General features: G+C 45.2%; 3 protein-coding genes across 3 annotated transcripts; 2 read left to right on the top strand and 1 right to left on the bottom strand.

The window, feature by feature from the left end:
• The first annotated feature begins 852 nt into the window (after positions 1-852).
• LOC144097069 (lysozyme C-like) lies at positions 853-9,253 on the top strand. Its single transcript, XM_077629856.1, has 5 exons — positions 853-1,243; positions 2,775-2,863; positions 6,369-6,429; positions 7,075-7,150; positions 8,443-9,253. Exons 1-5 carry the CDS (start codon positions 1,117-1,119, stop codon positions 8,507-8,509), a joined length of 420 nt encoding a protein of 139 aa, XP_077485982.1. The 5' UTR covers positions 853-1,116; the 3' UTR covers positions 8,510-9,253.
• A 3,036-nt stretch (positions 9,254-12,289) lies between these two features.
• Positions 12,290-17,407, top strand: LOC144098969 (lysozyme c-1-like). The gene is made up of 5 exons (XM_077631957.1): positions 12,290-12,535; positions 13,535-13,623; positions 15,423-15,483; positions 16,567-16,642; positions 17,217-17,407. The coding sequence occupies exons 1-5, from the start codon at positions 12,409-12,411 to the stop codon at positions 17,281-17,283; spliced, it is 420 nt and encodes a 139-aa protein (XP_077488083.1). The 5' UTR covers positions 12,290-12,408; the 3' UTR covers positions 17,284-17,407.
• A 2,243-nt stretch (positions 17,408-19,650) lies between these two features.
• Positions 19,651-25,516, bottom strand: LOC144098970 (lysozyme c-1-like). The gene is made up of 5 exons (XM_077631958.1): positions 25,193-25,516; positions 23,488-23,576; positions 22,106-22,166; positions 20,349-20,424; positions 19,651-19,866 (listed from the first exon to the last, which is right to left on the bottom strand). The coding sequence occupies exons 1-5, from the start codon at positions 25,317-25,319 to the stop codon at positions 19,800-19,802; spliced, it is 420 nt and encodes a 139-aa protein (XP_077488084.1). The 5' UTR covers positions 25,320-25,516; the 3' UTR covers positions 19,651-19,799.
• Between the last annotated feature and the right edge of the window lie 69 nt (positions 25,517-25,585).

Genomic DNA, 25,585 nt, shown 5'->3' with positions numbered 1-25,585 from the left:
GACGCGATGGGATACGAACCGCTGACCCTTGGGTCGTGATCCCAGTGCGCTACCCTCGACCCCTGAGGAAAGTTCGTTGGGCTGGGTAAAGGGAGGCCTTGTGTGTCCTGAGGAGAAGAAATAAAATGAAATAAAAATTCATAAAATAAAGAAAAATGTTCGTGTCTGCGAAGTGATAGGCAAAGAAGACCTTCCCTTTTATCGCCATCGCGTCTTACCCTTAAGGAAAAGCTTAAGGGTCCCCTGAATGTTTTTCTTACTGCCGTACCCTTCATAAGGAAGTTCCAGTTTCTCTTCGGCTGTGTGAGCGGAAGCGGCCTTTCGAGGTAACGCAGGAATAACCGCAAAGCTGTTATTTTCTGTGGCAACATAAAATGCCCAGTGGTACCATCAGCAACCTGATGTTTCGACTCGCGGAGTATAGGCGGATCTGTACTGTGCTTAGACGGCCTGGCAGTGGTATAGCAGTGAGTGTCCAAAATGGCTGACAGCAATGAGGACCAGACAATGAACCGGACGGCCCACATGGGATGGGCCCTCGCCTAACTCGTTTATCTTTAAAAGTTTCTTCCATTCGCTTTGTCATTGTGGCGTTCGATCATCTACCTCTCTCGGCTTCTATCTGCCGTCCTGCGCCACGACAAACACGCGGCGCTGAGAGCAAATAGGAAAGCACATACAGCTGATTTGGCTGGGGTTCATCGTACTACTGATACGGTACCATTGAACGCACATTGCTCGCAGCATGGGCAAAGAGTGAAGCTGCACAACGCGAAAGACATCTTGCCCGTCGCTCACCCTTTTTTTCCTTCTCTCTTCCTTTTTTTATCTCTCTCTCTCTCTCTCTAGGCCTCCCCGCATCACGAAATGGTGTACGTACGGAACGTGTTTCGCCCCACGTGACACAAAGAAATTCGCTCGTAGCGCGTATATCTGATGACAGTGCAAAGGCCAAGGTCCATGAGGCCAGGAAAGGACGCTAGCTGAGAACAAAATATATAAGACGAAAGCGGAAGGAACGGGTTGCTCCAGCGAAGTCCGCATCGGCTGGTGAGGCCGTATACCGCGGCCTGCCACTGACGGGGGGCGTTGGTCTTAGTCGCCGATCTGCACGGGATGAGGATCTCCCTGGCACTGGTGCTACTAGCCCTGGTCCGCGGCTCCAGGGCGAGAAGATACGGCCGATGCGAGCTGGCTTCCATATTAGTGCGCAATGGCATCCCCAGGAGCCGGATCCCGGACTGTGAGTATAAACGCTATTTGGCTTGTTACGGACCAGCCATTCATTGTTGGCATGTACTGGTGCAAAAACGTTAGAGATCACTGCGGCTACCCGCATTGGATGAATGCAAAAGCATTTACGTCTTCTCGACACTCGTCGCCTCTCTTTGCTCCTCTTTGAGTCCACTGACGTTTGCTTCTAATTAACTAAATAATCTACGTCAAACTCTTGTTTTCGATTAATTTACGCTCATCAAACACATTTCAATCCATTTCAATACGCTCATCAAACACATTTCAATCCATTTCAAACTTTATTTTCATTCCTTTGCCTATTTTCCCACTAGTTTGCCGTCCAAGGCTGTTTTCCCATCCACTAACTATATCGACGTCCGGGCTATTTCGACGTTTTTTGACATTATTGGCTCTAATTAATTAACTAATAATCCTATTGACGTCAAATTTTTTGCGCATCATCCTCACATCATCCTCTATCGATCAAAGCCATTCGTTCGATGTTACCTATTCTGAGAACGTCACGATCGCTGCGGACACGCTTTGGTGACACGACCCCGCCGACATAACCTAGAAATGCTTTCGCATTAATAATACACCTCATAAAAGCCAAAACGACTCTCCATGTTCGTCCATTGGGGTAACCGACGTGGTTCGCGGTTCCACGTCAACAGTCCAGCTTTCTGTTTGAATGCAAGCTGGTTAAAGGTATAGATATCGCAATAAAAACTCGGGAAATAATAAAAAAATGTGATCTTTGGCTCTACCCGTTCCCGCTCCAGGTCGCGTCCACGGTAAACGTACGCCTACAAGACGCTGGGTGGCACTAGAGAGTGGCGTTTTTGAACCCGCTGTGAGAATGTTTTGAGCGATATAGAAACAGCCGCAACGTCATAGCCATAATTACGTCGCAGGACGTCTCAAATGGCCCACAGATACGTCGAGGGGCTCAACACCCTCGAAGACTTCAACATGCTGCAGTTAGATTTTGCTTACATTGGTATTTGCCATTTGTGTAAGATTTAGAGTGAATAAACGCTATGCAAAGCCCCATACACGAAAAAATACAGCTTCTTATTGTTTTCTTTCTGCCGATACCAAGAATGTCGAAATGTATTTGTGACTATGTGCTCGTATATGCCGCCATTGTTAGTGGAAGAAATCGCTTTAATACCTTGATGTCTGTCACTACTGACCTGCTTATCATCGCCTATATATGTTCTTGAAGACCGGGGCTGTCAATGTGCATCGATAATTTAAGACTAAATGAAAAGACTGCGTCTTTAACGACTGGGGCGCAAAGAATATGACTCGCTTTTGAACACCTAATACATTTCAAGACGCCGCAGCCGCTTTGCTGTGCACTTAAACACGCTTGACGGGAATGGTTTATCACTCTTCTATAAGTGCCGAGAAAGAGTGTCAATGTGCGTGAAAGCAGTGCACTTGACACTATTAATTTTCATTACATGATCACAATGATATTCTTCAATATAGTGGGTGTTCGGTTTCACCGGCATTACATTTCATACTTGCAGGGATCTGCATGGCGACTGCTGAGAGTAGTCTAAACTCCAAGGCCATACATAAGAACCAGGACGGCAGTACGGACTACGGCATCTTCCAGGTCGGTGTTGCAAATCACCACCCCTTGCAAATTTATTTGCTGTCTGCGTTGGGCCGTCTGATACAGCAGTGCCACATAGATCTCAGTTGCCTGAATTCATAAGTGGAGTGTTTCTTTATTTTTAAAACCAAGGCATCAGATCATTTTCAAGTAGAGAGAATTTCTAAGCACCTTCCCCAACCCTTAAACTCTTGGTAGAACTTTCTGGCGGGCTAGTTGGTACATTTCAATTGAATAGCGTGCGCTAACAGGACGAACACAGGAAACTTGGAGAAGACGAAAGAAGCTTCTTTCGTCTTCTCCAAGTTTCTTGTGTTCGTCCTGTTAGCGCACGCTATTCAATTTAAACTCTTGGTGCCTATTTTCTTCGGAAAAATGTATTAGAAAAAAAAGCGATTTCTCTTGTGGCCTATGGAATATAAGAATAAGCAAACTCTTCTGCAGCGCTGCAGTCGGTAGGGTGTGTCGCCAGCAACGTGACGTTCAAGTATCCTCAATATTCAAGTTCAAGTTCAATATTCTCAACTACCGCAGAAAGAACAAAAAAAAAAACTGGTGCGGAAACTTAAGCTTTTCCTTGAGCGTATGACGCGATAGCGTTAATGTGTGAATGCCCATACTTGCGTAATTGGTCATTATTTACCTTGCATTCATAGACCTCTGGCACCCCTCATACCATTCTTTGCGCAGTGGTGCACCAGTTAAGCGATGCGCCACTGCCCTGCGATGGAAGGTGCTGACACTGGTGGGGCTTGTGAGACCTAGGTTGCTCTTCGCGACCAACCTCTCGCGGCCAATCATTAATTTATGTACCGCCTGTCATGGTGGATAGCTTGTCACAATCCGTTGGGTAGGTTGGGATGTGGCCTATGTGGCTTCTATGGGGGATTTTTCGTGGATTTTTCGCTCGCGCCCACCGACGATGACGCCACCTTATCTGCGACACGGGACCTTCTAACGCTATCGCGTGAAAATCTTCATCCATATATATGTTTGCTGAAGGCTGTGTCGGTACTGCTGTTTGCTGTTGTGTTCAGCACATTTCCGGCCACCGATACTGTCCATGGGCCGCGCCACGCCCCTTCCCCGTATATTCGCGTCCTGTTACAGTAGGATAACATGGAGAAATCTTGTAGCCAACTCAGTAAATTTCACCGCTCACCTCACGATACACGTTATTCTAACGAGACCGCGATAGGCCATCGAGGTTGCAAGCGCTAAAGTAATGCAGTTGCTCGGTTTCTGGAATGGACGTTTCGCCATTGTTGGTTATTCGGGGAGTATCGTCATGAGGACGTATGATTTAGTTCTCAACTGTGACGTATTAGGAGGGAAGGCGCCCACTAGCGTGGGCATGAGCATGAGCGCATCGTGATGTGTCATTAACATATTACAATCCTGAAAAGTTTTTTGCTGTCTACCTTATGTGCCAAAAGTACGCCCTGTGTTTGGTAGCTACACATGCCACCAGCCCACTGAAGACCAAATTAACAAAACTTGCCCGCACATGGTAAAACGAGTATCGTACTTGATGGGTCGCCTATTGTAACGTATTAATACCGCACAAGCGTTTTTAAGCGAATGTTTCTGTGCGAAAGCAGTACCTGACGCGGTTACAACCAAAAATCTGGCGCGAAGCTTCACCTTGAGGGTGACCTTACTTAATACGGTTCCGTCCAAGAATCTTGCGCGCAGAAATAAATATTACCGCGCGACTGGGTTTCGAACCCGCGGCGGCGCAAACAGATCAGCTTCGCTGACCCTACACGAAAGCACTATGCTATCGCCGCAGTCACGATCACGTCTCATGTTAAACTAAACAAAAGCTGAACATGAAGCAAAACCATGTGCTAACCAGGCTAAACACATGCTTTCGCACAAATACTCGATTTAACCCAGTTTAAACCCTACCACTTTTTCTTAGTAGATAATATATGGCAGCGCGAACAGCATTAAGGAAGGGGCGACGACAGAAACAGAGCGAGAAGAGCGCCCTTTTCTCTCCGTCTCTGTCATCGTCCTTTCCTTACTGTTTTTCGCGCTGCCACATAATCAACTATGAACCAACTAGCCTAGCAAGCAACCATTCTGTAACACTTTTTCTTATTACTTAATTTATAGCATTATTTGTTTTCTTGGTGTTTTCTATTCGCCAAATAAGCGCAGTTCAGGTGTCTGCGTTGTCCGCTACTTGCGCGCATCGCGCATGCGAAAGACGAGCGAAGTCCAAAGTTGGCTGGCCAGAGTTTGAGCGAGTGCAATGCAGGAAGCAACCCGAGAGAGGAATTTTCTATTGGGCGAGCATGGGAAAGGTGTAGACTGCATTCCAGATTGAGTTGCCAGGCTGTCGAAGAGCAAGTTTGTGAGCGTGAAGATGTGCTCGGGTGCGTTATGCAACGAGCGCGCGAATTTCCTCTCAAGTCGCATTAACAAGTTTTGTTTGTCTATTTTTCATGTCCAGCATTCTTGGGTGAAAATTTTGAATATTAGAATTTTGTAAGCTACTGTTACGGAAATATTGAAGATAATGGACCATTCTTACGATGCGTAGCAATATCTTTCTTGGAAAGTTTTCCCATCGCTCGCATCGAGCAGTTCAAGACTGCCATCGAAAACTAACGGGCAACGTTTTCGACGAGAGTGAAAACGGTATTAGCAAAAAAGTGCCGACCCGCCGCGGTGGCTCAGTGGTTAGGGCGCTCGATTACTGATCCGGAGTTCCCGGGTTCGAACCCGACCGCGGCGGCTGCTTTTTTATGGAGGAAAAACGCTAAGGCGCCCGTGTGCTGTGCGATGTTAGGGCACGTTAAAGATCCCCAGGTGGTCGAAATTATGCCGGAGCCCTCCACTACGGCACCTCTTCCTTTCTTTCACTCCCTCCCTTACCCTTCCCTTACTGCGCGGTTCAGGTGTCCAATGATATATGAGACAGATACTGCCCCATTTTCCTTTCCTCAAAAACCAATTATTATTATTATTATTATTATTATTATTATTATTATTATTATTATTATTATTATTATTATTATTATTATTATTATTATTATAATAAAAAGTGCCAGCTCACCGACGGGAGATCTCCGGGTATATATCTTTGTAGTCAAATCTTACAATATGTGAAGAAAAAACTGCGTCCATAAACTCTTTCCTCTTGAAAACCGCCTTTCTCCAGAGTTGCTGGGTTTGCCATGAATTAATTTACTTCACCCTAAATAGATATACAACGCGTTTGGGCTAGTGTGGGTGGTAAACGCATTGTTTTCTTTCGTGTGTGCGTGGACAACCACGATGAAAGGCTTGGCAAGAGCAAAAGTTGAAACGACGAAAAAAAATTACTTAATCGACCATATCGAGACGGCGGACTTCATCTGAGCTGACCGCTCTGGGTGTCATCAGGATTTAAATCAGCTAAAGATGGCCGTCATCTGTACAACTGTGTGTATACTCTAAGGTTTAGTAGGTCTCTGAGTGTTCATTTTACTTTACTTTCTCGTACTGATTACAGATCAACAGTGCGTACTGGTGCAGTCCGGGCAAGCTCAACATGTGCAATGTTCCCTGTTCAGGTATTGGAAAACTGTACAATCGTGTGGTATTTGATTGTGTGGACAGTCTAGGCATGGGTAGCTGTACTGCTGATCACTGACATTGGAGCCTCTGAAAGAATGTATAGAAGACACTCATCATTAAAGTACGTTGGTGAACAGTGAAGATGATGCACCCGTACTACATGTGTGCGAACGTGCGTGCGTGCGCACGCTTAAAGAACACTAGTTGGTCGAAATATTCAGGACAGTCAGTCAGTCAGTCGGTCGGTCGGTCGGTCGGTCGGTCGGTCGGTCGGTCAGTCGGTCGGTCGGTCGGTCGGTCGGTCGGTCGGTCGGTCGGTCGGTCGGTCGGTCGGTCGGTCGGTCGGTCGGTCGGTCGGTCGGTCGGTCGGTCGGTCGGTCGGTCGGTCGGTCGGTCGGTCGGTCAATCAATCAATCTTGCTACGCCATATTGTAGAACGGAGCATTTTCTAGCCAGAGCTCGTAACCAATTTTTTCTAGCATCTTTCCACTACATTTTGTTCACCGCTAATAGACATGAACGGGTGTGTATGAGAGAAATTACGAGCCTTTAAAATTTTTTGTTATTCAGTACGTGTTTTTAAATTTTATTCTATTCGCCTCTGTTCAAATGCGATTAACACATTTTAATTTCCCCAACAGCTCTGCGGTCAGATGACATCGCTCCATCCATCCAGTGTGCAAAAAAAATTTACAGGAAGCGCGGGTTCAACGCATGGTAAAGTTCCTTTTGACGTCTGTCATCTGAACTTGTCTAACACGTTTTGTACCATGTAATATTTCTCGCACATAAATTATGTTCACCTTCCGTGGAGGTCAGCACTAAGGAAAACTAATCATTTGCGCTTCCATGTGTCAATCAGTTTTCAACAAAAGTAACCTAAAATGACACCACAGGATCATTTACTTCGTTGGAACGACGGCTTATAATACTGGAAGTCCTTTCTATGCCTATACCTTTTGCTGATTTCTGTTTATCCTAAGATATTACCAGCTATACACAATGAAAATTATGTTAACTTCATTGCGAACTACAACTAGACTCCTGTTCCACACTTTTGTACCGGCGTTAGTCAATACGTTCTCACTCACCATCGCAGTAGACCTATTTGCAAGACTTTAAGAAAATTAGTCTTCGAAAGTGTGGACTAGTGTTGATATCGCTTTCTCTAGAGACTTCCATGCGGGGCCCCGCAGAGAACAGAAAGTGCAGACAGTATACCTTCGCGCCCCGTTAATAAGGACTACTAGAATTTTCTGGGGACCAAACTTTTTTTTTTAATGAATTGACGACTCGTTAATACAGAAACTCTCTGTCCGGACAATAGGCTAGGCGAAAATGCACAGAGCCCATTGGGGCCCATGTTTTTTGTCTCGTTAATAAGGAAAGCGATGAGAACCAAATCTCGACTGCTCCAACCAGATGTTTCCTTTCCTGTATATTGAAAGCAGGGCACCGGCGAAAGGCAATGCGAAAATGCAAATGGCTTAGAGACAGCCCTTTTTTTGGTGTGCTTTCATGTTTTACAGTGCCATGGTGCCCAGTTGACGTTCCTTACGGTTTGATGTATTTCATTAATTGATGTGAAGAATTTGATGCCGCTCTCAACAGCTGCCAGCTACTATGTGTGGATATGTACTACCGTTTCATGGGATGCGAAGAGTCGTAGGAGAAGATACGTCATTACGCCATGAGACGTCATCACACATGTAATGCGCCACAACTGCGCCGCAATATTTAAGAGATAATGGTGACCAGAATAATACACATCCAGTTGCCAAGGTCTCATCTCATTTCCACTTCACTGTCTACTACTATGCAGAAAAGCAAAACTTATACGAAATGTTTTATTCCTGATTTTTATTTGGTGATCCGTTATTATGGACGACTCGCTTTGCTCGGGAACCAAAGTGTCCACAGTAACGAGGCACGACTATATTCACATAACTGAAACATAACACTTTTGAGAAGAGCTAATGGGTGATTTATCTTGTTTCCTTTGCATTTAGGGTCGGATGGAAGCACAAGTGCAAAGGAAAAGACCTCTCCTCCTACGTCAAAGGATGTCATTATTGAGTCTTCAGACCGCTGTATATCCATTAACGCGTTGCTCCTGAACTCCGTCAGCGCACCTTCCTCTGGAGGATCAAAAGTGAAGTACTTACCTGTGACGTAACGCATAATAAAATAGACGGCGTGGTGGTAGCGAATCTGTACGTACCTTTTTATGCATTACGGTGGCAGATCCGTATTTAATTTTGATTCGTTCAATTATTTCTTCCCGCGAGAAGAGGCGTGCAATATTTACTAAGAGGATTCAGCCCAGCAGGGGGTGCCCGCAGTTGTTCCTCCTAAGCGAATGTCTGTATCAAGACCCTCAGCGTGAGAAGCGGTAAGCGGGGAAATCGTTTGAATCGCATAAAAAAATTTAAGAGAGGTGAGGTCCGCAAAGATTGAGAGTGATCGCCCGACAGGTTTTCTTTGCAGCAAGAATATTAGACAAGCTTTTCTGGGCTAAGGCGCGATACCAGGCTTGTCTGAAGTGCAGGCTATCCTGCCATGTATGCTTCCTTTATACCTCCTGCTACGACACCCTGTACTGATCTCACTCTCCCAGAAGTCGTGCTAGTCTGAATAGCCTGAGGCACACCAGGCGACGGAATAGTCAACGGTGAAGGCGTGCTCGATGCAGTGGCCGTTGGAAAAGGAGATGCATAATCACGGTTAGAAAGATGCGCCTTTGCTGAAAAGGACCCGACATTGAAAACTAGAATGTATGTTTAAGCACGGTTTGGTCTTGCGTAGGTAACAATTTTTTTAACGCAGTAAACGATAATAATCGCCATTAGACTTAATTTCACAATCTTAAACATCCGATTATTTGCAGTAATGTACAAGACTATGTTAAATTGTGGTTTTTGCGTAATGTGGAGATGCGTGGCGCAGGCCGGATTTTCACGTCGCAAACAATTTATGTCAGCTTAATAAAGAGCAAAGCTTCCAGTGTTCCACTCTCAGAAACAGGTCACAACAAAATTCATGCCAAATATTTCCGCGGCTTCACTTAGGTAAGAGGAAAAGCTCGAATAATTAATTATAGGCAACCTCGCTGAGGAACAGTGACTGCGGCGGTATGTGAGGGTGTGTGCGGAGCTTCGCTGCTGACTTAAGTTCCATCCGTCCATAGGTGGTTCATCCGAAGCGAGTGTCATCTTTTTCTGTCAGAAGGTGTCAATCTCAACTTGGAATATGCTGTTCCTTCCCATGTACGCAATTCCTCCTCTGCAACTCTAACGTGGCGAGGACACCGAACAGTTACAGGACGTGCCACATACTTTTTACTCCTTTTTATCGGTGCCTTATGATTTTCACTCACTGAGGCAGATGAGGGAGGGGCGGAGGGGGGTACTCGAAAAGTGGTGAGTTCAAGTATGGTGAGTGCCTGGTGAATCACTGGCCCTCCAGTAAACCAAATGCCATTTTTTTTTTGTCTTCTACAGTTCAACTACTGGCTTAATTCTCTATGGCCCGCGCTAGTTGAGCGATACAACCAGGCTGTATAAGGTGCTAGAATTTGATAGGCTTTTGTCGTTTCTGAAAGAGCAAAAGCGCTGAACTTTTTCGCTTTGTTCTTTGTTCCTCCTCGTAGCAGCAGTGGAGGTGTTCTGTCGACAAGCAGTGAATAAATGTAACGCACACATGCACGACCTATCACTATCTTTTTTTTTTTTTTTTGCTAGAAAGGCGAGAACAAATGCCTGAATAAGAGCACGTGCATTCCATAAACTTACGATGCATTTCTTGTAGGGCTTGGTTTACGCGGCGTGTGCGCATTTTTGACAGCTTTCTCCCACATCCCCGTGCGATAATGCTGAGCACGTCTCTCTCACAGAATGTACAGTCAGACAGTAATGAAACGCGAACACGCACATACCGTACATTTCTACTTTGCAGCGTGATATTCCTCTACAACCGGTTTATGAATATCTACTTAGGTAGATCATATGACTGGGAACATGAATCAGGCTAGTTGCATAATATAGCCGAAATAACGTAGGTAAAATATTTTGAGTACTTGCACTGCTCGCGTTTCATTTCGGCCTGACTATATATGTGTAGCCGATTTTATGCTTTCTTCGCATGAGTGCAGTTTTAACAAAGCTATAGATAAGGTTTAACCCACCTATGACACGAAAGACGCTGCAGTGGAGGGCTCTGGATTAATTTTAACTACTGCGAGATTCTTTAGCTGGTTCTGGTTCATGGGGTTAATTTAACGTCCCAAAACGACTAAGGCTATAAGGAACGCCGCAGTGCATGGCTCCGGATAATTTCGACCACCTGGGGTTATTTAACGTGCACTGACAACGCACAGTACACGGGCATCTAGAATTTCGCCTCCATCGAAATTCGACCACCGCGGCCGGGATCGAACCCGCGACTTTCGGGTCAGCAGCTGAGCCCCATAACCGTGCAGTGAGTCACCGTAGCGGCTTGAGCTGACATCGCGCAACACACGAGAGTTTTTTTTTATTGTGCCTCGTGAAAGTGTGGCGGGCCTTCGATACCTTGATTTCGTGCTCTGTAGCAGAAAGCCCTAACTACTGAACCCTCGTGACATGTTGCATTCTTGTATACAGCATGGATGCAGCAGTTACTGATTAGTTACAGAGAAGGGTTACCTGTCTTTATAGCTCTTGTAGGTGGTGTTCTCATATCAGAGTGTTCCAGCACAGCAACAACGTGACTTATAACTAAACCGTGAATGACGATACATGGGTAACGAGAACTCATTCAAATCGGATGTTAGGATGCGCTGATGCCGGATGAAATGTTTGGTTTGGTTTATGCGGGTTTAACGGCCCAAAGGACTCGGGCTATGCGGGACAACGAGGGTAAATTTAAACGAAACGTAGTTCCATGGAGTAGATATCGAGAAATTTAGAAAAAATTCAGAAATTATTGAGTATTTAGAAAAAATTTAGGAATTTTTAGCTGTTGCCGCGTATCAGCGGCAACAGCTGATACGAGCGCACCACGCTTCGTTTCGTCCTAGAGGCACTGCATAGCACTAAGGCGGTGCGTTTACTTTTGCTTACGGCCGGCCATGCGGTTGAAAGGAAGTTGCATCTTCTCTCCGGTTGTGCGAGTGGAAGCTTTGTTTCGGAATGATGAATGGACACCGCAAAACTGTTGTGTTGTGTCGGCACACAAAATACCCCGACTGCCTTTGGCACCGCCAGGCACCTGACGCTTCGCTGCTCGGAGTTGTAGAATAAGTGCGGCTATAGTATCCGGATACAGTGTATGCAACCGTGAGTGCTGAAATGGGCTGACAGCAATCAGGCCCAGATAATGAGCTGAACGACCCGGATGGGACGGACCCTCGCACGACTCGTTTATCTAGAACTGTTTCTTCCTTTCGCTTTATTATTGCCGCGTCCGATCACCTTCCTCTCTCAGCTTCTATCTGCCGCCCTGAATCACGCGAAACATGCCGCGTCAGAAAGCAAATGGGGAAGCACACACGACCGCCATGGCTGTCGGTTCATCGTACAACTGATATGTTACGCATGAACGCACATTGCTCGCAGGAAGGGCAAACAGCCAAGCCCCACAGTGCGCTTGGCATGCCTTACGCTGTCTCTTACGCTTTCTCTCCTCCTCCTCTCTCTTCCTCGCTTTCTCCCTGTCTCTAGGCTTTCCTCTGCCACGAGAGGGCGCGGGGAGCGGGTTTCGCCCAGCGTGACAAAAAGAAATCCGCTTGGCGCGAGTATTTCTGACGACCGTGCAAGGGCCAAGGTCCATGAGGCCAGTGTATAGGACGCTAGCTGACACAAAAAAAAAAAACAGATAGAAGGCGATAGCGGAAGGAAGGAGTTGCTTAAACGGAATCTGCGTCGGCTGGTGAGGCCGTATATACGCCGGCCTGCGTCGGAAGGGGTGCGTTGGCCTCAGTCGGCGATCTGCACGAGATGAGGATCCGCTTGGTGCTCGTGCTGCTTGCCTTGGTCTGCGCCTCCGGGGCAAAGAAATACGGCCGATGCGAGCTGGCTTCCATATTAGTGCGCAATGGCATCCCCAGGAACCGGATCCCAGACTGTGAGTATAGAAGTTATTTATCTAGTTACGGATCACCCATGCACTGTCGCGGCATGTTGTACCGATATGAGAATTCATGAATCCATACTTCGTGCTAACCGCAATGATTGTGGGGTCCGCGGTGTGGTGCCAAGAGTGCATCTTTGTTCCCGAAAACAATCTGGAACTCGTGTAATACCTCATAAAATGCGGGTGTTTGGTGAAAACCGCTCGCGCTTCACGTTAAACCTACACGTACGCCAACACGAAGTCAGGCGGCATGCATTATGCAGTGCCGCATGCATTTTTTTGGTGCTGTTTGTATCTTCTGATTTGGGAAAAAATGAAACAAGCATGACATCAAAGCTGTAGCTCCATCCTTCAGCGTCTCAACTGGCAGATAGATGCGTCGTGGTCTTGAACACTGCGAATACTTGCACATGTTGCAATCGGTTCTTTCATACATCGCATACAAAGGAGAAATGTGATTTCTAAGCGGGATTTTTCATGTATATTATTTTTAGAGTGAAATGCTACGCTAAACGCCTCGCAGGAAGATTTATAACTTTTTCTCCCGTTTTCTTTAAGCATGTACTATAAAAATGTGTAAAAGTCAGTGTTTGTCGTTGTATACATGCCGCCATTGTCAGTGGAAGAACTTGCTTTTACAGTCTTCATGTCCGTCACTACTCTTTGTAATCATCGTCGCTTTTGCTCCTGTAGACTAAAGCTGACCATGTTCGCTTAGAAAACTTATAAGTAAACGAAAAAAAAAAACTGGCGCAAAGAATATGGCTGGCTTTTCAGAACTGCATAAATTTCAAAATGCCGTTTTTTGTGCACATAGATAAAAGTTGCTTAACTTCAAAGGTGTATGGCTTTATCATAATCACCGAGAAGCGGTGACAATGTGCGCGAAAGCACCTCACTTGACTCTTTATACTCTCTTGTGTTGACTTCAGTATGATTCTCTTCACACTAGGGAGTGTCCGGTTTGACTGGCATTACTTATGCTTACAGGGATCTGCCTGGCAACTGCCGAGAGCAGTCTGAACTCCAAGGCCATCAATAAGAATAAGAACGGCAGTACGGACTACGGCATCTTCCAGGTTGGTGTTGCAAACGACCACACCCTGTTTACTGCTTCCCTGCCTGTGCCCCACCTGACATTGCAGTTGCACGCAGGTCTTGCCTTAGGGTTTACGTATGGACAGATTTTCTCGTGAAATCGCGGTATCAGCTCCCACTCAAGTAGTCCCTAATGCAAAAGAACATATAGAAACAGTATCATTTGTCTAATGGCCCTCGGAAGAGAAGAATAAATTTTAAGTTTATTCTTAAAGAGCTACGCTCAGCACGATGTTCCGCCAGCGAGGCTACGACCGTGTTCACGTGTACGATTTATACGTTTGACTTCCGCAGAAAAAAACAAATTCCTCAGCCAGATATATGCCCACTGAAGGTTATATCGGTACTGTTACTGTGTATTGCACTTTTCCCGCCGTCGATAGCCTCCGCGAGCTTCGTCTCGCACCCCTCCCCCACCTCCGCGTGCTGTCACAATCGGATGGCGTAATTCGCTTGCTGGCGTACAAATACAAAGAAAAAAACTTATAGCCTGCTAAGTAAATATCACCGGTGCCATGAACACTGTCAGGAAACATTTTTCTAGCGAGACCGCAATATGCTAAGGACGGTGTCAAGCCCTGATGCTTCTGCAGTCTTCGTTTCGCCATTGTTTTTCTTTCGGCGAGTGTTGCTATGACGACATCTGCCATTGCCATTTAATGCTGAAATGCGACGTATAGGGGGGGGGGGGGGGGGGTCTTTGGAATGAGTGACGACGCATCGTGTTGTAACGTGCACATATTATAATCACTTGAAGTGTATTTTACTGCTTAGCGCCGCGTAGTATCAGTGAGAGCTACATATTGTGCCAGCCATTCGGAGACCAAATTAACAAATCTGCTTTAGCGTGAAAAGTAGCTCATATTTCGCTGATGTTCCGGCTGTTGTAAGGCATTAATACCGCACTATCGTTTTTAAGCCAATATTCTTTTATCACTTCTTATTATTATTTTCTACTCGCCAAATGAGCGTAGTTCAAGTGTCTGCGTTATTGCGCGTACATGCGCGCTTCGCGCGTGCGATTGGCGCTGTAAGCAGCAGACAAAGAAAAGAGGAGTCCAAAGTCAGCTAGCCGGCGTGCAGTCGATTCCACAACAAGAAGCAACACGGCGAGAGTGGGAAGTGTGTGAACTGTAAACCAGACTGAGTTGCCAGGCTGTTCTGAGCATGAAGATGTGCGCGGGTGCGATATGCAATGAGTGCGCTAATCTCCTTTTAAGTCGCACTAACACCTGTTTTTCTTCCTTATCAGGAGTTAATTTCTTTTACCACAAGTGGGATACACGTTTCAACTAAAGTGGTCGGTCAATCCTTTGTTTTTCTTTGTGTGCATGCGCGTCGGGCAGTGTGACACAGTTCGGACGAGACGCCGTATGGTTTCCGTATTGCGACCATATAACACCACGATGAGAGGCTTGACAAGAACATAAAAATAAACAGGAAAAGAAAATAAAGTCGACAGTATAAGGACATTCTTGAAGCTGACCGCTCTAGTGTCATTAGCAATTGAATCGTTTAAAGCTGGCTGTCCTGAATATAACCGAGCTATTCTGTCCTCGTGACTATGCTGCTATACATGTAAATGTGCAACTGCTGTATGCCTTGTAAATGGGGGCTCGAACCACGTCAAGTGACATGTTTTCACTTTTGTTCGAGTCCCTTTCTGCCTCGACGGAATAAAGTTCAATTTCAATTTCAATCGTAGCTCTCCGAGAGTTTGGTTTTCATCAGTATCGAGCGTACTAGTGCCTGCTTTTTTATTTTCTGGTATCAATTACAGATCAACAACGGCTACTGGTGCAGTCCGGGCCGGCACAACATCTGCAAGGTTTCCTGTTCAGGTATTTGAGAAACTGAACGATCCTGTGGTATTTGATTGCGGAGTCACTATACTCACAGGTGCCTACACCGCAGAACACTTAAGCCTGTGGAAGAATGTATTGCTGACAGTCATCATTACAGCACTTTGGTGAGCAGCGAAGATATTGCGCTCAGGTGTTAGGTAGATGGAATCACGTGTAATGTAGATGGCAATTACACGCACAAACGCCCGCACGCACGTACCCACAAACCACGCGCAGGCAGACGCCAACCGGGACAAATAACTATAGGGGTGACACTTCGTTTGCTCTCAGAGAATCGATATTTGTGAAGTTCTTGTACGCATTGGTAGAGACAAGAAAAAAAAGGAACGCGACACTTACTGATCGCCTGACGAATTCAAACACCTAGTAGTTGCGGCAGTGGGACGAGAAAGGATGCCCATTAAAGAACCTAGCTTGATCGAAATTATTCTGGAGCCTACCACTCAGGCGGGCCTTTGAGCCCACAGTGCATTGTTTGGAGCGTAAAAATAAATAAATAAATAAATAAACAAATCAATCAATCAATCAATCAATCAATCAATCAATCAATCAATCAATCAATCAATCAATCAATCAATCAATCAATAATCACGCTCTAAAGACGAGCAGTGCAGTGCACACCTGCCGAGACTCTCAGGGAGGACGCTTCTTAGTTGGCCTAAAAGAGGAGTAATTCATTACGCGGCTGAAATGCGATACAGCCTTATGTATGACTGTAATAGCACGTCACACCATACATCATCATCCTGATTCACGCACACACTATTATGCTCGAAATGATACGTTTAAATTTTCCTTTTTTCCTTTGTCAATAACGGACTGATGCGATGCTTTACAGACAGCTACACAGTCACTAAAAATTGTGTGAATTTGTACGCGCTTGTTCCTGATTTGTTCAGATCGTTTTTGTCTTTAGTGGCTCTCTTCTCGGACCGAAATACATTCAGTATGTAATGAAATAAATAAATAAATAAATAAATAAATAAATAAATAAATAAATAAATAAATAAATAAATAAATAAAAATGAATAAGTAAACACGTTTTCATTTGCCCTACAGCTCTGCGGTCAGATGGCATCGGTCCATCCATACAGTGCGCAAAGACGATCTACAAGAGGCACGGGTTCAACGCATGGTAAAACTTCTTTTGACGTCCGCCATTTGTACTTGTCTAGCATTTTTACATCGTGTATAATCTTTCTGCACAGATAAAATGCGCACAGTTTCAGTCGACGTTAGCATTAAGAACCACTCTTTTGCGTTGTCTTGTAGGACAGCTTCTCATGGGATTTAATCTAAAATGTCACGATACGATGGTTCACTTCGCTGCATCGAAGGCATATATCAAGTCTCTTTTTATGTTTACGTTTGACTGATCTCTACTCGTTATGGATTACTTCCTAGCTATACACATTGAAACTTATGTTAATAATTACGTGGCAAACAACAAGTAAACTCTTGTCCCCCGCTTTTGCGGCGGTGTCTTCTAGATTGAAAGCAGTGACGGAAGTGACATCTTTCATGACGGAAGTGTTAGATGTAAGCCTTTAAGGCACTTACACCTCGAGAGCGTACAGTGCTGATATCGCTCTCTCTAGGTGCTTCCAAGCAGTCCCTAGAGAGGAGCAGTAAGCGCATATTCACGTTAATTGTAACCGAACGCTTTAATGGGCACTAATAAGTGTTTTATCTCTTTCTTTTGCGTTCAGGTATGGCTGGAAGAACAAGTGCAAAGGAAAGAACCTCTCATCCTACGTCAGAGGATGCCGTTATTGAGCCTCCGGACCTCAAGAGTCATTCACGCAATACCTCCAAACTCCACCCCTACTTAGGATCATGAGCGACATACTTATCTGGAACGTAACACGTGTAATAAAGAAGCCGGCGTGTTGTTACGGCATTTGAGCGAATCCCACTATGCATTCCGAACGCAGAATTGAGCGTGGCTAATTTTGATTCACGCAGTTATTTTTCTCCCCGAAAAGAGAAGGCTTGTAATGTTTACTGTGTGGTTTCAGCCCTGCTAGGAAGGCCGACAGTCGCTCAGCGCAGGTCTGTATCAAGGAACGAAGTGTCGGAAGAGTTTAAGTCGCATCGTTCATTATCGCGCGGGAAAAAGTTGACGTACAGAGGCGAGATCTCCAAGAAGCGGGAGTGGTCATCGAAAGCATTCTTTTTGGAGGCAGTACCTGTACGTTGCGGCGCTTTCATCGCTGAACAGCTGGTTAAAGCCTCGGGAGCAAATATGTCAACAACTTGGTTGCTAACATGTGAAAGCTATGGTTGCAAACACCAAAACCAAGGGTGCCAAGTTGTTTGACTTTAACCATGTGAGTAGACGTCCACAGCGCTTGCTATAGGAGGAAAACGCTGTTGCAGCGCCTGAAGCGCTGACTTGAACTCTTAAACTATCATGACAGATTGCAGCTGACCACATCTTCGCTTCCATGGAGGAGTGGTTGACGGATACGGCGGCCTCCGGAGACAGCATGCGTGCTCTGGCAGGCTTGCTTATCCGGCTGGGAGGCAGCAGAAGAGCCATAACGCCTTAACTGCCATAACCTATAGCACGACTCTGTGCAAGACGACTTGTTGAATAAGTTTTTGAGAACAACTTAGACCTCCCCGAAACGAGTTCGCAGGCTCTTTCATGCAGCATCTTTACATCGCAGCTGAACCTTCAGCGTCGGAACCTGAGCTGGTGGCTTATAACAATGCCATTCTGCGCCAATTGGTGTTTGATGGCAAAATATGAAGCGCGACAGACGACAGAAGAATTAGAGCTCCCTTGTCTGGTTCCGATTTGTGTCGTTCTGTGCTGCACTCTTTATACTGCAGGCATGAGCAATTGCACGGAAACACCATTTTTAAAGAGCACTTGCATGAGCTCGGCGTGACAATGCTTTGAGAGAGCCTGCTCAACGCTCAAGAGGCTGCTGAGGCTGAGCTACACACATAGCGAGCCATGTTTTGTGGCACACGAATATGATCGGCACAGCGCGAGGGCTTCACACTGTTCCGGAGCTGTAGACAGTCACACAAAATGGCATGGCAAGCTCAGTAGAGTTAGTGTAGACGTCTTTATTAGGTCGTGATGTCTCAAAGCATACAATGAAATGTTCCTCTGTGGAGTTCATCACTGGAGGTGCGACGCCAGGGCGATGCGGAGGTCGATATTCTCTCGTTCCTGCTCATCCGGGAGTTCCGCCGTATTTTTCACTGCATTTTCGACTGAAATCACCTCACACAACGGTGCGATCGAGTACAGGCTGCCGTGTGCACATCGTGAGTCGAAAGTGCGCCGTAAATACATTGAAATATTTCTGTGATTGGCTATGTCCAGCGGGGCAATATTTGTTCACCATACTGCCGGAAAGGTAAATAAACCGTATTCATTCCCATCCCAGCAGTTTCTGTTAGCGCTTTAGTGCAGTCGCTATTCCCAGGAACTGAAAATTAATATGGTTATCTGTTATGTGGTTAAATGGTTGTGTGTGGCTTACAAATATGCCCACTGCTTCATGATGGAGAATCAATCGCACAAAGTCGACATCGTCAGTTCGCACAATACACACATAGAACTCGGAGTTGAATTCTGCGAGTGTAATCAGTACTCGGAGTTGTCCTGTGGGTATAGTTAATTTCTGTATTAGTTTTTTTCTTTCAACAACGTAAAGTATCTCACAATACGAACACGCCTGTGTACCTCATGTGAGGCGATATTAAACTAGAGGTCAATACACAAGTGGCGATCATCATTGTGTCACTAAAGTCATTATAAGAGAATACATATTTGCTTTCCACCACTCGCTGATCAATTTACGGGCGTTATAGGTGTGCTTCATACATTTACCTGCCTACAATAAGCGGCGATGAAGTAATTTTCACACGCATCGATACGAAATCGATGCACGCAGTTTTAATCCGATCTAGACAGCACCTTGTGTAAAATTATTGAAAGCAACGTCAACGTATGCAGCTGCGGTCATCAGCGCCTGTAGTTACGTAGCTGGTGGTCTCGGAAAGATTGCGCTCCGAATAAAGAAATTGATTATTTGATATTGTTGTCTCAAGGAGACAAATATTTGAGCGCAATAATGTAAACTGCGTGCAACTGCACCTTCGGAATACAGTGCATGAAAATAAGCACACACACTGATTATAGCCATGTCACCTTGTTTATTGCGTGCGTTAGAATCTAGCTAGACACATTGTTTTTGGTGATGCTCGGCAGGACATTTTGCTGACGGGCTTCGGACAGATTGTGCAAAAGAGTAGAGTGGGCCGAAGGATCAGTAACTGCATCCACTGACGTAGGAGGAGAGGTCCTGTCCTTGGCACTTATTCTTCCAGCCGTACCTTAACGAAAAAGAAAAAAAAAACATCAGTCTCTGATTAGCAGTGATTAAGTATTACATGACGTAACTTTCATTATGCCCTTCTTTGTGTCCTGCTATAGGGTGTGCCGAAAGAGAACGGATTCATCACGTAGCTCTTGAACTTCCGAAAACTACAGTTCGCCTTAGAAAGTCGCATGTCACAGTTCTGTCAGCCTGGATGAAAAGGTATATGCCACGAGTGAAGTCGGAGACAAAGGATGTTTTGTCGGAGTGCACCAGAGATAAAATTATAGGAATTTAAGCTTCAGAGGTCATAAATAAGACGAAGTCTACGATAAGTGCGCGGCACTAAAGTAAATCATTCTACCGTGATATTTTGGGTTTCGTCCTATGACCCACAGAACAGCCCAGAATACAGTTTTCTTCATGATGGTTTCGAGTGAACATTATTGGACACAGACGTCATAAACTAGAAGAAAATCAAAGAAAAAAAATTCTTACCACGCCTCGAACCCTTGTTGCTCGTAGACCGTTTTTGCACACTGCACGGATGGGGTGATGTCGTCCGACTGGAGTGCTGTGAAAACGTGTTAGCCCCATTTAAAAGCGTGATGACTTTCCCCCTCCCTTAGCGGTACCAAGTCGCGGACTACCTAAGCGCATCTCTGTGAGTGCGAGCTCTCTGGTCTAGAACAAAATGTTCTTCCCGGCTTTAAAAAAAATAAAAAATAATGGCGGCATTTCCAGAAAAGCAACCGAAACCATCCAATGAAACTGTTTCACGTGAAATTGTTACGAATTTCTCATTCTTGTTTTTTGAAGTAAGAAGCCTCGCTGCGGTTTCTCCCGAGAGAAAGCACATATGTGCACGGAGCTAAATTCATTGCAAATACAGAACTAAACCCACGTGTTTTTCGCCGCGTTTTCGTTTCACGCCTGTACTTCCTGGAGAAATGAGACACCGTTTCTTCTCAATAGATTTATCGGTGTTTTTTTTTTAAAGTGTTACGCCTTATGCATAGATCACAATTTCTTTGTGGGCTAAGCCCGGTGGTGCCTTCGATAACGCAAATCGCAAGCTTGGCTTCGCGCGAGGAAATGCTGTCAAAGTACCTCATCTCAAATTACGTTTGCATCAAGCACTAACCTAGCCAAAGTTCGAACATTTGTCATCAGTGTTATATGCACCAGAGCATAAAAACTTCAACAATCAGCTCAAAATCAGTCAGCGGGCATCATAACGGATCCCGGATCGCGTTATGCTATTACTGTCTAGTAGGACTCATTAGCCTGGAGCATATAAAAGGACCAAAAACTGTCCAAATTGTGTCATGAGATTGTGGTGAAATTGTAACGATCTTACTCCAAATGACAGAATCTTACGTTCTGACTCCAGTCGAACCAAGAGTTACCATCTTATTTGGCATTGAAAATCGCATAAAACGATCTGAAGCGACGCTCTACGGTGAAAAGTTGGTATTATGGTGCGCCCCACTACGTGTCACAACTTCTGCAAAATATGACTTACATGTCGTTTAATGGTCAATGTTTTTTTTTTCTTTAAGAAGTAACCCCATATTTGATTAAAACCTACGCTCTCCTATATGCGTGCTTGCTTGTAAAAAAGGTCTCCTTTCATATCACCGAGTGTGTTCTTTGTGCTGTTGTTACTGGATGGTACCAGAGTGCTTTGCGTTCGTCACTTCATTAAAACCGCCCTTGACGGGACGTATACGTCAGTGTGCAGCAACAGCTTGTCGTGGGGTAGCACAAGTTGGCACTAAGCTACCCTAATACTATCTAATTTCTTTATACCGCCTAAAGGTTTTGGGCGAAACAGGCAGAAGAGTTGTGAAGTTTTTGCCTGGCGTACGCGTCGACTAAAACTACTCTAAGGAATATGTACTTTAACTAACAGAAATTTGTTTGAGATGTGACCACCACTGAGGGCGGTTGGAATCTTTGATTTGATTTGTATTGCTTAATTTTTATTTCTTTATTCCTGCTATAACAATACTATTATTTCTGCAAGTCAAATGATCAGCCCGGCATGCCGCGATTTATATGGGAGTAATGCGTGACTGCGAGGTTTGCCGGTTCGCAAGCCCTCAGATTCGCTGTTTATTGTCGTATTGGAATGGTGACTGTGCCCTACAGCGTATTTTCACTCAGGTTACGATGTTCCCCTGTAGAGTAATTACTCCAAATGTCACTGCATATAGACTGGCAATAGAAGGAAAGCTCTGTTTAGTACGCACCAGAGCAGGCAACATGGCAGATGTCATGAGGACCCGGGCTGCACCAGTATCCGTCGTTTATCTGTAAATTGCGCCGAAAACATGGAGGACCAGCGTGAACTGATGCCACGGATACTATACCACCTTGCGCCACTCAATATAGCCTAAATGCAAGGTTTCGACAAACCAGATTTCGAGGACACCTGCGCATAGCCAGATGAAGCACACTCGGGGACAAAAATGTCTGGACCGCGTACTTCGTAAAAGAAGCCAATAGCTCTTTTATTAGCTTTCGGTTGGAGGCCCCGTAGTGGAGATCGAAAGAACAGGATTTGGACGATCACGTCCATCAATGTGGTCTCCGGCCGGCAGCTAATGACCGAGCTATCGGCTTCGTTTACAGAGCAGGCGGTCCAGAGGCTTTTCTCCCCGACTGTACGTCCGAATTATCGGTGTGCACACTTTCCAGATTTTTTTGTTCACTTCTTTTTCACGGTTTCGCTGAGCCGACAATCTTAGTTGTCTACCGGCTACGTTAACCGCAGAGTTTTTCATTCCAACCGCGTCACCTCGGTGATAATAATGCAGGGTTTATTTACGCGACGTAACCTTCTCATAATAATAATAATAATAATAATAATTGGTTTTTGGGGGGAAAGGAAATGGCGCAGTATCTGTCTCATATATCGTTGGACACCTGAACCGCGCCGTAAGGGAAGGAATAAAGGAGGGAGTGAAAGAAGAAAGGAAGAATAGGTGCCGTAGTGGAGGGCTCCGGAATAATTTCGACCACCTGGGGATCTTTAACGTGCACTGACATCGCACAGCACACGGGCGCCTTAGCGTTTTTCCTCCATAAAAACGCAGCCGCCGCGGTCGGGTTCGAACCCGGGAACTAACCTTCTCATCTTGAACTCCATATTGTGGTCTAATCGGCAGCGCGGTTAACGTCGTTTCCATAGCAACTAGCGGCGAATTCATCTGGCCATGCGTGCTCATTCAAGAGAGCTTTGCATAATCTTCTTCGCCGCCTTCAATATTCTGCTTCTTTGCATGTGGACGGCTTGTGCTGCAAACAACAGCAATATATTGAAATGTACTGAAATGGAGAAAATGGACGCTGTACATAAGTTAAAATTCAGGTAAGGTTTTGTGGGAGTGCAGCAGAGGCGAGTTTCTCATGGGGGAGGGGGGGATAAGAAACCTTTTTCTATATAAGCATGAAATTTGGCGGGTAAAACACCAAATTGTGGCCCATTTCTTTTATCCAAGACAGTTCGGGAAATGCATGATGTATTTCTTACCCCTCCAAGAGTTGCTTTTATATCAGCCCCCATACAAACTTATATAAGAAGAAACTTGACACAAATAGCAAATGTGCGGACGCGATGTGCAACACCAACCTGAAAGATGCCGTAGTCTGTGCTGCCATCGGTATTTCCGTTGATGGCGTTGGAGTCAAGACTGCTTTCGGCGGTTGCCAAACAGATCCCTGGAGAAAAAGTTAATAGAGAGTTTTAGCGCCCTCATAGCTTAAGTACGATAACTACGGAAACTACGACCGTGCGGCAAATCTGTCTAGGCATGCACTGCAGCAGTAGTAAATAACGCGTCACCGTATTGTCCGTACAGCTGCAAGGATGTAGGGCTATGCTAAAACTGTGAAATAAAAACTGAACTCTCCACTTGCATTGAGAACATTATCCTGAGAACAACATATGAGAATAAAAAGACCTAAGAGAAATTTGTGTTTTCTTCTCAAGCTCGTCGCATTGCTTCTTGGTGATTGTATTGTATTATATTGTATTGTATTGTATTTTATTGTAAATGTATAGCAGTTTGAACCTACAGTGGGGAACAAAAATTCAGGTTGACACGATGCGCTTAAAAGCGATATGAATACTTTATGCATTCTGATCATTAACGGCACAGCCGTTTGATTTAGCAGTGTCATTTAATTGACCCATACTGACTGCGCTTGTCAAGTAAGGTATATTTTTAGTATGATTATAGAAAACGAAAATAAGCTAGAATTCTTGTCATGTGCTGCTTGCAGTCTAAGCTTTCTATAAGTGTAAAGTTCGACGTATGAATTCAAACTATACAAACACGTATTGCAAGGGGAACCCATCTTCAACATGCGAGTATATCTGGTGTTTAACACCTCTTAAAGTCAGCTGGCGGTCATCTGCAAACCACGTGAGCGAGCAATCTTGATCGTTTACTCTGAAGCGGTCGTCTAATGCCACCTTAAGTCATGCATGTATGTACAGTAGGCAGATAAAATCATCTACTGGGTAGAACCAAAGAACACCATATTTTATGAGTTAATACTCTATATACAGCCACTAACGTGATATTTACAGGTAGCCCGTCTCTTTTCGAGACCTAGGCGGGATTTTCACGTCAAAATGTGAATCACACCACGTGGGTAGCGGTAGTAGTGTTTATTGCTGATAATGGGGGAGGAGGCGATGGCTGCGGTTATCGCCTTGCTCACAGCGGTCACCCTAATAGTGGCCAGTGGACAAGAAAGAGGAATGAAGAAAAAATGCGGCGATATATATCGTTAAGGAGACAAACTAACAAGAAACACAAGGGAGAGGGTAGATGTTATCTACGTATCATGTACAAGTGGACGCGTACAGCGCACACAGGTGCACACATCAATGTCCTGTCGTGGTCCAGTACGCGACAATTCAATGTGATCTATATACAGTATAGTACACAAATTGTCACACATACGGTAGACTTATTAAGGTGGAGCTCTATTTTACGGGCTCACAGAACACCAGGAAGCTCGAGCGAGGACAAAGAAATCGGCAGGGCCCAGCCTGAGTCCAGGCTCGGCAGCTGCTAACTCAATCCAAACGCATTGAGGCGCCATGGTTAAATGACCGGCAATATTATACTTGCGCAAGCCACTCGTACTCCTACCGAATGCGTATCGTGGCTCATATCCAAGAGAAGCAATGTAGTAACACCAAAAAATAATGTGTTTGCATTTCAATATTTTCCATCAATACACGGTTTCTCGGTGCTCAGTATGTTCCAGTAGTAAGCATTTGTTTTTCTCTGCAGGGAGGCGAATATTACCGTTATACTCACAGTCCGGTATCTGGCTTTTGGGGATTCCGCTCCCTACTAGTATGGAAGCCAGCTCGCAGCGGTCGTAGACCTTGGCTCGGCAGGAGCAGACCAGGGCGAGAAACACCAGTGACAGATGGATGCGCATCTCGAAGGTAGACGGATGAGTCCAACGTGGCCCGACCTGCTGCTTTATAAAGCCTCACATAGAGGAGGATGGAGAGGTTCTGAGCAAAGGAAAACGCGCAGTAACTGTCTCACTGTGGGCTAAACTGCGTAGTGAGGAAATGTGTGACGGAACGACGCGAGTTGATTTGTGACAATCTTTTTCTTTCATTTTTGTTTTCTTAATATCTTTTCCTCAACGAGAGTCCTATACTGGCGTCCTGATCCTGGGCCCTTGCAGTGACATCA

The sequence above is a fragment of the Amblyomma americanum genome, chromosome 7 (assembly GCF_052857255.1).
Source record: "Amblyomma americanum isolate KBUSLIRL-KWMA chromosome 7, ASM5285725v1, whole genome shotgun sequence".
In the NCBI taxonomy this organism is placed as follows: domain Eukaryota; kingdom Metazoa; phylum Arthropoda; class Arachnida; order Ixodida; family Ixodidae; genus Amblyomma; species Amblyomma americanum.
This window is presented reverse-complemented; position numbering and strand designations above follow the sequence as displayed.

What these genes read in the sequence shown, in the direction of transcription:
- LOC144097069 (XM_077629856.1), top strand. Translation starts at nt 1,117, where the DNA reads ATGAGGATCTCCCTGGCACTGGTGCTACTAGCCCTGGTCCGCGGCTCC. An exon ending in CGGACTACGGCATCTTCCAG is followed by an intron (nt 2,864 to 6,368) that starts GTCGGTGTTGCA and finishes TACTGATTACAG; the next exon opens with ATCAACAGTGCGTACTGGTG. An exon ending in AAGCGCGGGTTCAACGCATG is followed by an intron (nt 7,151 to 8,442) that starts GTAAAGTTCCTT and finishes CTTTGCATTTAG; the next exon opens with GGTCGGATGGAAGCACAAGT.
- LOC144098969 (XM_077631957.1), top strand. Translation starts at nt 12,409, where the DNA reads ATGAGGATCCGCTTGGTGCTCGTGCTGCTTGCCTTGGTCTGCGCCTCC. An exon ending in CAGGAACCGGATCCCAGACT is followed by an intron (nt 12,536 to 13,534) that starts GTGAGTATAGAA and finishes TTATGCTTACAG; the next exon opens with GGATCTGCCTGGCAACTGCC. An exon ending in CTGCAAGGTTTCCTGTTCAG is followed by an intron (nt 15,484 to 16,566) that starts GTATTTGAGAAA and finishes TTTGCCCTACAG; the next exon opens with CTCTGCGGTCAGATGGCATC.
- LOC144098970 (XM_077631958.1), bottom strand. Translation starts at nt 25,319, where the DNA reads ATGCGCATCCATCTGTCACTGGTGTTTCTCGCCCTGGTCTGCTCCTGC. An exon ending in CAGACTACGGCATCTTTCAG is followed by an intron (nt 22,167 to 23,487) that starts GTTGGTGTTGCA and finishes CGCAATTTACAG; the next exon opens with ATAAACGACGGATACTGGTG. An exon ending in CTGCCATGTTGCCTGCTCTG is followed by an intron (nt 20,425 to 22,105) that starts GTGCGTACTAAA and finishes ACGTTTTCACAG; the next exon opens with CACTCCAGTCGGACGACATC.